The sequence below is a fragment of the Protopterus annectens genome, chromosome 1.part1, assembly GCF_019279795.1.
Source record: "Protopterus annectens isolate FY-2018-M chromosome 1.part1, PAN1.0, whole genome shotgun sequence".
In the NCBI taxonomy this organism is placed as follows: Eukaryota; Metazoa; Chordata; order Ceratodontiformes; family Protopteridae; genus Protopterus; species Protopterus annectens.
The window spans coordinates 1,245,171,298-1,245,185,665 of NC_056726.1; the positions used below are offsets into that span (position 1 = coordinate 1,245,171,298).

The 14,368-nt window shown below is 41.3% G+C and overlaps 1 protein-coding gene across 2 annotated transcripts in view; it reads right to left on the reverse strand.

The window, feature by feature from the left end:
* LOC122809657 overlaps positions 1–14,368 on the reverse strand; it is a 673,939-nt gene that overhangs the window by 107,309 nt on the left and 552,262 nt on the right. For both annotated transcript variants that reach the window (XM_044081325.1, XM_044081317.1), the window contains one exon: positions 1,749–2,462. In XM_044081325.1, the coding sequence (XP_043937260.1) occupies positions 1,749–2,462 (714 nt within the window). The remainder of the gene's footprint in view (positions 1–1,748; positions 2,463–14,368) is intronic.

The following is a 14,368-nucleotide window of genomic DNA, read 5'->3' on the forward strand; positions in this document are numbered from 1 at the left end:
AACTGTCAGGCAGTGATCATTTCATGAGCTAGTGTGTTAATGTTGACTGGCATTATGTTGCTGTTTTCACAAATCAGAGTGTGCGTGTGCGCACGTCTGTGTGTGTGTGCGCGTGTGTACGCATGCGTGTGTGTGTGTGTGTGTGTGTGTGTGTGTGTGCACTCGCGTGCACGCAGGTGTGTGCGCGTGCGTGTGCACGCACGTGTGTTTTATGTAAACTTTGTGTATGGAATTTTGAAATACCTCTTTTATAATTTTCATGTTAGGAAATTTTAGGGACCAATGAGTGAGTCTGTGATACTTTGGTTTGGATCCTGACAAAGGAACAGGGTCCCTATCCATGTGAAGCAGAATTTTTCCCTAACCATATTTAAATGCCACTTGCACCACCGGATGGATAATCAGAAATTCACCTCTGATTTGGCACCTATTTCTCTGAAGGACAGAGGCAGTCAGTAAATCACCCCATATATAAATCAAATTTGTGGGTCACATCTGGTTTGTATAGTGAGGCTTATAAGATCCCTAGTGATCATTAGTCTAGTATACACCTAAGAACCTAGGCTTTCTGACTTGAAAATGGGACACTGGTTCTTTGGTGTGTTAGTTGTGTATGTGTGTTTGTTTGTTTCTTATAGTATACTCGATTCTTAACACATTTATAGAGTCAGCAAATGTGACCCTATGCACAATTGAAGAACACCCGTGAGTTTTTTTCTACTGATAAGTATATTGGGCATGTCTGTGTGTGTGTGTGTGTGTGTGTGTGTGTGTGTGTGTGTGTGTGTGTGTGTGTGTGTGTGTGTGTCTGTGTGAGCACACGTGCATGAGCACTTACCTATGTGTTTGCGTGTGTGTGTTTGTACGCATGTGCATGTTTGTGTTTCTGTCTGCTTTTTCGTGAATGCTATATTTCCTGAGGGAATCATTACTTAATGTGCCAGAATGACTGTGAGTCTCATCGGTAACAATTGATCATTTCATATTTTGAGGCATCTTAAGCCATAACAAAATCTGGTAGTGGAATGAGGACAATTGTAAAGAAAACATATGTGTGATGGTGTGTTTTAATCCAATGTAATAATACTGGCACACAACTCTCAACCTTTTAGTGTAAAAAATCTGGAAAAAGTCAAAAATAATGATGGGAAAAAGGCCCCAAACAAATGTTTAAAAATTCTTCTTACAAAGTTGGAAAGCTGCTAGAATAACAAGTTTTGTATTAGCATGCATCTTCTCAAGGATGGCCGTGTAAACCTTGGCTCTAGATAATTGTCACTGTTGAAGTCACACCCTGACGCCATGTGCAAAAATGGTAGAAGGGGTTGTGGATGGATGGATGAAGTCTGAGACACAAATGTATGTCGTTATTTAGTGACTCCAGGATTCAGTGATTTTTCCCAAACATAAAACTTTTATGAGGGGCAGACCAAAAATATGAGAAGAAAATCGAGACTTTCTGCAAAAATAAGGACAGCAGTATATTGGCATAGAACAAACAGCAAAGTACATGTTACAAAGTATACACAGAAACTGTCAGTAAGAGATTAGAAAATAACAGAGACAGGATCTAAAATGAATAGGGATGTGTCTCTATACAGTGAAAATGAAAATTATACTATTAGTGTGGCATGCACTGTCTAAATCATTGCACAGATGCATCTGACTTCCTCAGATTGCTATTTTCATTGGTTTGGCAGTAAAAATAAAAATAAAACATTTTGACAAGAAAGAACAATAACTCTTACCAGAGTCATTCTGAACATGTGAGTTTGGCTTTGATTTAGCTGGGTAAACCATTGTTTGCGCCCCTATCCCTTTCAAGCTGACGATGTCACTCATGTCACTTAGTAGGTGACTGATGGAGGAGTATCCATCCAGAGGAATATGATGCTTGAAATGTGATGCGTAGGCATTCCGCACTTTAAACAATGACAGACCCTCTGGGTGCTGTTCCACGATATAAGTGATGTTCTGTTTTAGATCTGATGATGTGGAGACCTTGGCTGTCACACTCTGCTCTTGTTCATCTGGTACTGTGAAGGAATGATACTGTGTCTCTGATGCTGCCCTTCTCACTGACATGGTACTCTCACCTGAAGGGACTGCACTCACTGTTGCCTGTGGTGTAGGGGAGCTACACTGTGTCTCCCAAGGGGTGGAACTATCTGGTGAATTTGGCAGTTTATGAGGCATCCATTGCATGATGGGAGTAGTATCTTGTGAAACCTCTGTTGTGGCACATAAGGCATCCTGGGTTTGACTTTGGCTTCCTGTTTCTTGGGAATACTGTGGACATAAATCTTGAGAAATCTCAGCCTGGGGGTTCAAAATCACTTTATCTGGAGTTGGGGGTTGATGCACAGCACTGTTGATGGGCATTTGAGGCACTGCAGACTTTTCTTCTTCTTTGGATCTTGTTACTGCAGACTTTTCTTCTTTTGATCTTGTTAATTTGGATTCTTAAAAAAATATAAAAAATCTAATTAAAACAAATACTGTTTCTGTTATGCTTTCTTATATTTATCTATTTGGGTAACTGCATGCTTGCCATCTGTAAAAACATAAATTTGTATAGTCTCTTACAGTTATGCACTGCAGTTTTCAATGAGCTTCTACCAGGGGTAGGGAAGGACAGCTGAGAAAAAAATATATATTTGCTACTATCACTAGCAAGCAGTTGAAGAAATCTGCTTTCAAGTGAAAGATTGAGAAAGTGAGGAAATAATGCATTCATAATCAAAGGTAACTGTGTAAGAGTGCAGGAAGGAATAGGTGGATTAAAGTAGGAAAAAAGGGGATAAGAAAATTAAGGAGCAGGACTGGAAAGGTGGGGTTTATGCACAGAAAGGTATTGGTGCTGTCTTCCTAGTATTGGAACAGATTAAAATAACCTGAAAGGAACACATGCAGTAAGTCCTTCCTTACAATATAACAGTATCAAGATTGTATATATCACAGCACGAAAGCCACACAAAGGTTATAAAACCAAGCAATAACTTGTCAGGAGGAAGATGCTATAGTAACAATAAACAGGAAGCATCTGTGTACTTGCCTTGCAGCTTAGCGCAGAGAATTAAGAATATGAACTAACAAACTTCATGCTGTAGTTTGGGGTTTAACTCACATGCTTTAGTTTACATACTGTGCAAAAATGGTTCGTCCTTACAGGATTTACCTCGTTAGCAAGTATCGCAAGTAAGCAAAATTAAATTAAAAGGTGCTGAATGTTGCTTTGCACTGGAGTTGAACCACAGCAATATAGATTAAATATGTATGGTCAATAAAATGAGCAGAAATCAACACACTTATTTTGTTCATTCAGAGCGGTGCCTTTCTTTAGGAACACAGTCAAAAATTTTAAAGGTTTGTTGTTTCTTTTTCCATTATCTTTTATAGTTTTTTTGGGGGATAAGATGCACGTGCATCTCATGAGACATAATGCAATTATTAAGGCCAGCATTTCTCCATTTTATACAGCATGTGCACATTCGTGCCATCCCTTCCCCCAACACACACACACACACGCACACGTACACACACGCACACCCACACACACTGTCAGACAAGTAAATGAAATCAAATCCTACTGTAACAAAATAAACCTGTCAGCTGTAATAAACACCTCACAGGTATTTTGCATTTGTCCCTGTGGACTACATTTGAAGACCCTATAAAGTGTTAAGAATTAAGCATAACACAAGAAAAGAAGGCACATTCCTTATTTGTCCCACACTACATGTAGACAAAAAGTTTATAATTACAGACTGCAGATTCAGTGTTAGTGTCTAGTTCAAAAATGGCACTCACATCAGCCCTAGCAAAGCTGAAGTTTTGAAATCCTAGGAATGCTTTCCAGGTCTTCAAGCACAGGCCACAAGTCCTGTTAGTGCATCTTTATTTCACACTGAATAAGCAGCTTCTTATATGCTACCGTAACAATGCTGTGGGAAGGGGAAGGCAGTCTTTACCTTATTTTCTTGTTGACAGCGAAACTCTTAACTGAGACTGTAAAATGACATGCAGCTACAAACTGATTGGTAACATGTGAAAATGGAAGCTTGTGTAATCAGACCTACATTACTAGCGTCACAATGCCCCCAGTACAGTAGAGGACACTATTCTGGATTCAGTAATGTGGAACAAAAATGTGACATTGACCCTGTCCTGAAATTCAGCCATAATTTTTAAGGAACGGTAATGAAGGAATCCCAGTTCATTTAACTATTGAATGGCTAAAGAACAGCAAAGAGGAGTCAGCAGTCCAGGGTGGCAGTGGGCATAACCAGTACTAATTCCTGAGGGTGAAAGCGGTTGCCTTTATGTATGCTAGTATGGATCCATTATGAGAAGTCATTATTTATCACTCCAATGCAAAGCAAAGGAGCCACAGCAACAGAAAAACCTACCCACTGAAAGTAGAGGGTGACATCAGGAACAAACTGTGTTTTGCAGAGATAAGCCATACTACTGCCATGGTTGCTCAAATATGGGAAAAAACAAACACCCTGTCAAGATGAAATAAAAGGCTCCCACAACTCTCACAATACGTCTCATTGCACAACTAATAAGTAAAACATTTGAGAACATTGTGAATTCAGAGAGGTGTGAATTAGCAGTCATCATCCAGGGCGTTTCCCCTCACCGAATGTAAGATTTCCCACGCTGCTGCAGTACCTGCCCATCATTAACTGTGCTGCAGGAATCCTTTACATGCTGCCCCAAAACAAATGCGTACTTTAAGTTACCTGTAGCCCAGAATCACAGCTGGTGAAGTGATTCTTCTCTTCTTTGATGGCTAATCCCACACAGACAACAGGAACAGGACCAGTACAAACTGGGCTTATTGCTGTCCTGCATAGATATGGCAGGTGATCAATGAATTTAAAGCTATTGTGACAGCACTGCTATTACGTACAGTAGATGTCCTTTTGTGGGCCAAATGATGCTTTCTGCACCTGGATTACTAAATCTGTATGCCAACCTGAACACAATGCTTTTAAATTTGGTACACTGGGCAACTTTTAGGGCAACTTTTACTTGTATAATGCTGGGACATGGTATTATACACACCATAAGTGGACTGTTTAGCCATACTGCAGAAATGTTAAGGTATCACACAGTTTAAACTCTAGCTTGACTAGGTTTTTCTTGTAGTTTTTACTAATTGATTTGTCTCTGTGATTTTTTTTAATTTTTGGTTTTGGATGTTATTTGGGATATTTTGCAGAGACCTTAATGGTAACGGATATCAGATGGGTGTAAAGACCCTGTGTTTATGAAATATAGTCAAACAGTCCACTTATGCTGTCCTGACATGTCCACAGCTAGTGAGGTTTGGCTCTATTGCACTGAATGTAGCTCCAAAGCCTTAAAAAGAAGAAACAGAAAGTCATGGACACTCTGAAGCCATATAGCTGAAACACTAGATGTCCTTACGGGTCATTTGCATATATCCTATAGATCACAGATTACTAGGCTAACATCCCCAGCATCCTTACATGTCTAGCCAAGTTCAACCTGTGTTCCCAAGCATGTCTGGTTCAAGCAGGCACTAAAATAAGCACCTATTGCCCTTGTCCAAGAGGGGCACAGGTGGAACCCCTGGCTTGAATTTTCGGTTATCCATCCAATCATCCAAATTACAGTTAAATAGAGCTAACAAGGGGCTTTGTTTAACATCAAACGGAAGCTTGTTCCAAAGGTGGGGCTACCTCTGAGAGACAAATCTGTCTCTCCAGCAAGATCTGTTGATGTCACATACTAGGTTAAGGTCCTTAGATCGAGTGACCCGTGTGTCATTTGACTTGATGATGTGCAGCATTTCCACTAAAGCTGGGTCACAGATTGTTCTATATGGAAGGCACATGTTGCCTCTAAGCAGTCTGTGTGACACAGAGAAAAGCCACAATGATTGACAGATCTTGAAGACCCAGAATTTTCTTTGTAAGGAGCATTTGTGGTCTCTCCAATTGCTGCAGGTCTTTGGAAAGGTACATTTTATTTTATTTTTATTTATTTTACATTTGTTAACCAGGGTGTCTGACTGAGCTGAAAAGGCCCTTTTTCAGCAGAGGACCGAGGAGAAAAGTTTATTTAGACATGATCAGTATACACACAAATTACAACAGACATGTTTTTACAGTGGTATGCGGCACATAAACAGTTAGAGTGGAGAGAACAAATAAAAAAATATTAATTTTAAAAATAAAGGTAATTAATAGATTTGTGGTGTACAGCTGAAATTTGGAACATAGGTAGAATACATACATAGTACACAGGTACAGTACATACACTGCAGATTAGCCAGTGTTTGTGAGTAAGATTGAAAACTATTATCAAGTGCTCTAGATTTAGTATGTAAATGTTATCCGCTTTCACTAGCCTGGGGAGCAATCATAGCACTGCCGACTTTGCTTGAGGTGTTGCCTGATGAGGTCTTTAAAGGAGGCTTTGGATTATGTGTTTTGAATGCTAGTAGGGACATAGTTCCATTTTTTAGCCACTGAACTACTATATAGTGCATTTCCAAAGCTATTGTAGCTGTTGGTGACTTCTAGTAGTAGTTTGCTTGATGATCTAAGAGACCTTTTGGCTGAGTGATGTACTAGATTTTTGAGGGCAGGACACTTATTGAGGAGGTAATAGATAGAATGACAGAGGCAGAGCTGATTGTAGGTTGGGAGGTTGGGCAGTTCAAGCCAGTGGAGCTGTCTCAAAGCAGTACAGTGATGAGTTTTATATGAGCAATTTGCAATATGGGCAATTCTGTTATAGCAGGCTTCCATTTTGCTTAGTTCAGTTTTGTTGAGATTAGTCAGAATGGGAGATGCATAGAGTAGGGTGTATAGAAGTTGGAAGCGAGCAATGGCTGATCTTGTGTTGTTGGTAAGAAATGGTTTAATATGGTAGAGTTACCCCAGTTTGGCATGTACTTTTTTAATAGTTAAGTTGAGATGACTATCAAATTTTAGGTGGGAGTCTATGGTTATTCCCAATAGCTTAGACTGTGCCACTGGAGCAATTGGAGTAGCATTTGTGGAGTAGATAGTGAATTGACTGTTAGTGTTTTTGTTAGAACTGGTTATAATCATAAGCTGAGTTTTCTTTGGATTGAGGATAAGTTGAGCTTTGGTAAGGTCATTTTCAATGTCAGACAATGCTAGTTGAGTTGTTTGCAGGAGGGTGGGAATGTTTTGTGCAGTACAGATTAAGGTAGTGTCATCTGCATACTGAATTATACTGAAACATACCAAAGGAAGTGTTGTCCTCTGTTATTGGCCTGATGAGGGAAGACTACAGAGAGGTTATAACCTCCTTTTTTCTGGTAGCAATACCCTTACTTGTAAGATGAGCACTATAAAATGCTCTTCTTACCATTGTGGAGATATTGTGATCGAAGTTAAGGTTGCTGTTGATCTGTGTGCCTAGATCTCTCATCACTGACTGTGTGCTTAGGGTATTGATATTGATGTGGTAGTTTGCAGGAACATCGCCATTACTGAAGGGGATGATTTTTTTGCATTAAGTTTAAGACCATGATTATGGCACCAGTCATTAGTCTGCATAAGACCTTCTTGCAGGATGCTGACTTCACTAGGGGTTTCAGTGATCACTCTAGTTGCAGTCGTCAGAAAACTTTGTCAGCCAAAGTCCTTTAGTTTTAGCCTCTACTTCAGAAAAGTAGATTCCAAACAGTAGAGATCCCAGAACCGATCATTGTGAAACACCACTGGTTATGGGTCTGCTGGAGGAAGAGGTGGAGTCCCCTATTTTGAATATACGAGTTCTATCAGTGGGCCAGTTTGCAACCCACCTGACAATGCATGGGGTGATAACCAGCTGGGTGCGTTTATCAATGATGCCTGAGTGAGGGATTGTGTCAAAGGCCTTGGGTAAGTCTAGGTAGGCCATATGCACAGATTTACCCTTGTTTAGGGCTTTGGTGAGTGTCTCGAAGAATTCCACCAAGTTTAACAGGCGTGATCTCCCCCTGACAAAGCCAAACTGGGTAGGGTTGAGTATTTGGAGATTTCCTATACCTTTGTTAATAAGGTCCATGCCGATTCATTCCATGGCCTTGCAGATAAGGCTGGTCAGGCTAATGGGTCTACAGTTCTTGTGCAAAAGGATGACTGTAGCTGTTTTCCATTCCACTGGGATGAAGCTAGTGCTTAGGCTGTGACTGAAAAGCATGATTCTAATTCTTGTTTTAATCCATACAGAACACAGCCTGGGATGTGTCTGGTACCACAAAGGCTACGTTTTTGGACTTGGAGAGGGTGTTCAAGATCTGCTCCTTCGAGATACTAGGTGAGGGACAGGTGTTAGGGATTCTTTGGGGTATATGTGGTGGGGACAGGAGAGTGAAGTTTTCACTGAACCTGTCAGCCTGCAAGCCTGTTACATCCACATGTTCCGTATATGTAGTACCATTTAGTACAAGTTCCGCGCAAATATAGGCCTTACCTTTGAGGTTACAGATGTAACTAAAGTACGCCCTGTGGTTATCCTTAGTTAGGGAAGCTAATTTGGATTCGTAGTTGGCTTTGGAGGACTTTACTAGGAATCTTATTTGCTTGTTTAAGTTGAGGAGAGTGTTTCCAGTTTTCAAAACATTCCTTCCTACTTTTAGACAGTTTGTTCTCCTATTGTATATCATTAGTGGACCGGAGTTCCACTGTGGCGACCCCTAACCGGGAAAAGCCGAAAGACACAAACAAAGTTCTCCTATTGTATATCCTATTAATGGCAGTTATCCACCAGGCAGGTTTGTTTTTCCCTGAAGATCTTGCTTTGGTTCTATCAGGTAAGGCAGAGTTAATACAACTGTACAGGTGCTTGTATAAAGCACTGGTGTCTAACTCAGCATAGGTGTCTGTTCCATCAGTAGAGGTAGGGGCTATGAAACTACTTATGCTGTCATGTAAGAGGTTGTAATTGGCCTTGGAGAAGTTTTTTAGTCTAGCTGTTGCTAAGGGGGGGGGTGTCTTATGTCATAGTTACATCTAGCGAGACTGATCTGTGGTCAGATCTCTTGAGAGATGGCCACACACTGTGGGTGGTGCAGCGGTCCCCCATGTTGGTGAGCACCAGATCCAGGATGTTTGAGCCCCTTGAGGGTGTGTCAAACAGTTGGTCCAGGGCACTGGAGTTAATGAAGTCCAGGAACCTTTGGACAAGTGGGTTAGAAATGTATAATTTACCCAGTTAATGGATGGGTAATTAAAGTCACCCAAAACCAGGGTGTTTGGTTGTATCTTGACTCAAGTAGATCCAATTAGGCTGAGTGGCTGTCCTGATTCATGGAGGGGGTCCTATAGCTGGCAATGACCTGAACAGGGGTCTTATCTACAGTCAATTACACCTGATGTAATTCAAGGTAATTGTGCTGTTTACCCAATCTAGAGGTGTATTTCACTTTAATGAATAGTGATACGCCACTTCCTATAGTTCTCATGCCTTCAGTTTGTTGTCTGAATGTGTGGAAGGAAATGTAACCTGGTATACCTGGGATGGTCTTCACAGCCTTAGACCAGGTCTCAGTGGCTGTACAAATGTAAGCATCTTCCAAGGTGAGGACTGCTTCCAGTGAGTGCAGTTTCTGGTTTAGACTCGTAACATATAACAGCATAACTATGAGTTTGTTTATAGAGGGTATTTTTACATCGGGAAGTTTGTTCTTGTAACATTGCCTAAAAAAGCACTATGGGGGTGGCAAGAGCCTTAGCTACTAACTGAAATCCCAGGAGTGACAGTTGAAGATCATCTCTGGCAAAGCATCAAGGTCTGTTGTCGACCATATCATCCCAGGCTGACAGATACTGGATTCCCCTATTACAGGAGGTTTGAGGTATCCTACAGTGAAAACTTTAGCATGGCTAGGATTTTGCTGTAGTTTTTACTAATTGGTTTGTCTGTGTGACCTTTTTACTTTATGATTATGACCTGTTATTTTGAGATACTACATAGAGGACTGCTGTCAGGTATGCTTTTGTGTATTGCTAGTGGGGACGGGGGGGGGGGGTGAAGTTTACACCAACTCTCTCAGCTAGCAAGTTTGCAATTTCCTCAGGTTCAGTATGAGAAACACCATCCACTTTATGTTCGGCACATAGTTCAGCTTTGCCTTTTAGATTTTGGATGTAGATAAAGAATGCCTTATGATTATCATTAATTAGGGATGCTAATTTAGCTTCATAACTAGCTTTAGAGGACTTTAGAAGATATCTGATTTTTCTTGTTCAAGCTGTGGAGGGTATTCTTCTTCTGATGAGTAACTTCCCACTTGTTCTTACACATCAGTTTCTTCCTTTTGTTATATAACCTATTTACACTTGAGGTCCACCAGGGTGGCCTGTTTTTTCTGGAGGACCTGATTTTGATCCGGTCAGGTACAGCCAAGACTATACAGTTGTTTAGGTGGCTATACAGGGCATTTGTCTACTCCTCTGCATAGGTGTCATTGTTGGCTGTGTTAGTAGGAGGTTTCAAATGTTTTATACCACTGCTTAGTAGGCTGTAGTCTGCACTGGAAACATTTTTCTGCTTTTATGTTCCTGTGGTGGTGTCAGATCTGATTGTTACTTCAAATGAGACTGATTTATGGTCTGAGCTTACCAGGGAGGGTAACGCAGAGGGGGTAGTGCAGTGACCCCCCCCCCATGTTGGTGAGTACTAAGTGTAGGACATTTGAGACCCTTGTGGGGGTGCAAACTAGCTGTTCCAGGGATTTTACTCACCAAATCCAGGAACCGCAGGACGAGCATGTTTGTGTGTGTGTATGTCACTCAGCTGATGAAAGGATAGTTAAAATAACCCACGACCTAAGTGTTTGGCTGTACAAAGTGAGTGACTCTAGTATGTCCAGGTAGGCAGTGTGCTTCTCTTGGTTCATGGTGGGGGTCCTGTAACTGGCAATGATGGGGTAGGGTGCATTACCTATAATTAGTTGGAATGGAGTAGCTCAAGACAGTCACACTGTTTCACCAGTCTTGAGGTATATTTGGCATTAATGAAGATGGATACACCTCCACCTTTGGTTCTTTCACACTCGTTTTGGGGTCTGAATGTGTGGAAGGCATTGTAGCCTTCCATGGCTGGGGTGCTCTCCACAGCCATTCACCATGTCTCGGCAACTGCACAGGTGTCAGCATCTTCCAATGTGAGGAGAGCTTCACTGAATGCAGTTTCCTGTTTATGGTCCTCGTATTAAGCAGCATAACCTTGAGTTTGTCTTGGATTTTTTTATGTTGGAAAATTTGTTGTTTTGATATTGCTTAAAGACACTACGAGGGAGACAAGATCATTGGACAAAATTTCTCCACAAAAAAGTTGATTTTTCACTTCCTTTACAAAACTTTTCAACTGACAGAAAAAAGAGTGCTCCCATTTAAAAATACGATATAGTCTTGTGCCAGTCTGTTTAAAATAGAAAACTCTTAGCTTTAAAATAATTTTCCAGAGAAGGAAAGTGATAAAACACAAATAATATTTAGAAAATGGAAGGTATTTCCCACCAAACTAAATATCAGTCTTTGAAAATCTTAACAGGAGTGTACTTGGAGTCCAAACTTCTCTTTTAGTCAGCTCATCTTGAGCTGCCTGACAGTTTTGTTGCATGGAAGGTACCCTGAAGATTTGGAAGCTGGCCAGCTTTTATGTCTTTGGCAGTGCATAACCGACATATAGTTAAGGCTACTGCAGTAGTGATCAATACGATGAAATTATGAATTACCTGAAGCATCTGATCGTGAAGAATTTCGTACTTAGTAATAATAGACACAATCCTTGTACAACTAAAAATGGAGAGAATATGAATTTAATATGCAAGGCATTGTCTTATAAGTAAGAAGGTCACTGAAGGAATCCTGTGAATTTCTGCTGAACAGATTTCAGTCAAGTTAAGTTGATTCCTGTTACATAAACAAGGATGAATGTACATAATGTATAAATGTACTAAACTAAATTCCTCTCTTAAAGATAGATTTAAAACATACGACACACTAGGAAAAGAGCTCACTTTCTAACACCAGAGGCATGTGACAAAAAAGAAAAATCAAACAAGAAAAGAATACTCACATCTTTACACCTAGTAGCTCTAAATTAGTTAATTGTAAATATTTCCCTTCACACTCTAAAATAAATTCTATAATACAATTGTCTGCATATTTTGCTTGTCAGCATTGAACGTTAACAGGACTAGTTGATAAAACTAAGTTGAACAGGAAGGGGAAAGTACAGTTTTGTATCTACCATAAATGTAGATGTTCCAGTGCTCATACAGCTGCAGTCATAACAGATGGGTTATCCTGCCGTCAGGCGGGTCTTCGGTCAGCCAAATTCCAAAGTCTAGGTCTGGCGTTGGTTGTCGTTGCTTCTTCCCTGATGTCAGTGCGGCAGGGGTACAAAAGAGGCAGCTGACGCCATTTTCTTCAGTTTTTCTTGCCCCAGATGTCAGGTGCCCCCAGAAGGAAGGCAAACATAATGTTATGCAAAGATGCAATGTTGATAAATCAAAAACAGTAGTTGCAAGCAAATACACCATAAAAGAATACCCCAAAAAGGTTTGTATGAAAAGTGTTTGTCATAAGGCCTGTCCTAAGAGGGGATGGAGGGAGGGCAACCTGGACTGCAGCTGTATGAGCACTCGAACATCTACATTTATGGTAGGTACAAAACTGTACTATGTTCATTGTGCATACAGCTGCAGTCATAACAGATGGCTAGAATCCCAAAGCTAAGTAAGGGTGGTAGGCACTAAGTGGAACTAGGAGGGGCTACGATGCCCTGCAGGACTGCTGTGGCAAAGCCCGCTCTAGATTTTGAGTATAGTGGGAGGTGATAGTGTTTGGAGAAAGTGTGCACTGAACTCCAGGTGGCTGCTTCCAAAATGTCCTTGGTAGGGACCCCCCTGAGGAAGGCTGCAGAGGTAGCTGTGGCTCTGGTGGAGTGGGATCTGATGCATGCAGGCACAGTTTTTACATGAAATGAGTAACAAAAGCGTGTGCAGTGGGCTATCCATTTTGAAATTGTCTGTTTGGAAATAGCCTTTCCTTGAACACCTGCAGCATAGGACACAAACAGTTGCTCAGATTTCCTGAATGGCTTTGTCCTGTCCAAGTAGTAACGAAGTTGTCTGTGAATGTCCAAGGAATGTAGTAGTCTTTCCCCTTTGTTTTCAGGATTAGGATAAAAGGTAGGTAAGTGGATAGTCTGATTCAAAGCTACACTGGATACTACCTTTGGCATGAAGGTAGGGTTGGTTCGTAAGGAAACTCTGTCCTGATGGAAAATGATGAATGGTTGCACAGCCATGAGGGCCTGTAGCTCCGAAACCCTGCGAGCTGAGGTGATAGCCAGTAGAAAGGCTGTTTTCCATGACAAGTACTGTAACTCTGATGAAGAAGCTGGCTCGAAGGGAGGAAGGGTCAGCTTTTCCAATACGAAGTTGAGGTCCCAAGCAGGGACTGGTGGTTTCCTTGGGGGTTTTATATTCTTTGCCCCCCTGAGGAATTGCCTTAAGAGAGGATGAGAGAATAAAGAAGGATCTGTGTTGTATTGTGCAGAAATGGCTGAAGCGTGGATCTTGATGGAGGAGAAGGAAAGTCCATTGTTTAACATCTCGGCTAGGTACTGTAAAATTTGAGATATGTTTATTACCCAAAGATTCTGTCCCTTTTCTTGATTCCAGGCACAAAATCGTTTCCATTTGGCGGAGTAGGCCTTTCTAGTAGAAGGTCTTCTGGCCTCCAAGATGACATCCTGCACCTCCTTGGAGAGGAGAAACTGTTGGGAAATCAAGGAATTCTCCATGCAGCTAGATTTAGAGTTTTGAGATGGCTGTGAAGAGTTTTGTAGTTGTGCTGGGACAACAGAAGAGGGACTAGAGGTAGGATCCATGGTGGGGAATGTGTCAGGCTCTTCAGGAGCGGATACCAGTGTTGTCTTGGCCAGTCTGGAGCAATGAGAATCATTTTCGGCCTCTCTGCTCTGGCTTTTAATAGAACTTTGGGCAGCAGAGGAAGAGGCGGGAAGGCATAAACTGTCAATGTTGCCCAATTGAAGGAAAGTGCATCCACTTTCCAGGCCTGTGGATGATAGGTCCTTGAACAAAATTTTTTCAACTGGTAATTTCTGTGGGTAGCAAAGAGATCTATGTATGGCTGTCCCCATGCCTGAGTTATCTTTGTGAAAACTTGAGGATGCAACTTCCATTCGTGTGGATCTGTCATATTTCTGCTTAGGTTGTCTGCCAGTGTGTTTTCCTTCCCTGGCAGGAATTGTGCCTGTAGTTGAATTTGCAATTCCAGTGCTGTGTTACATAGGGTCATGGCTTGCCTGCACAGGGGGTATGAATGAGTTCCCC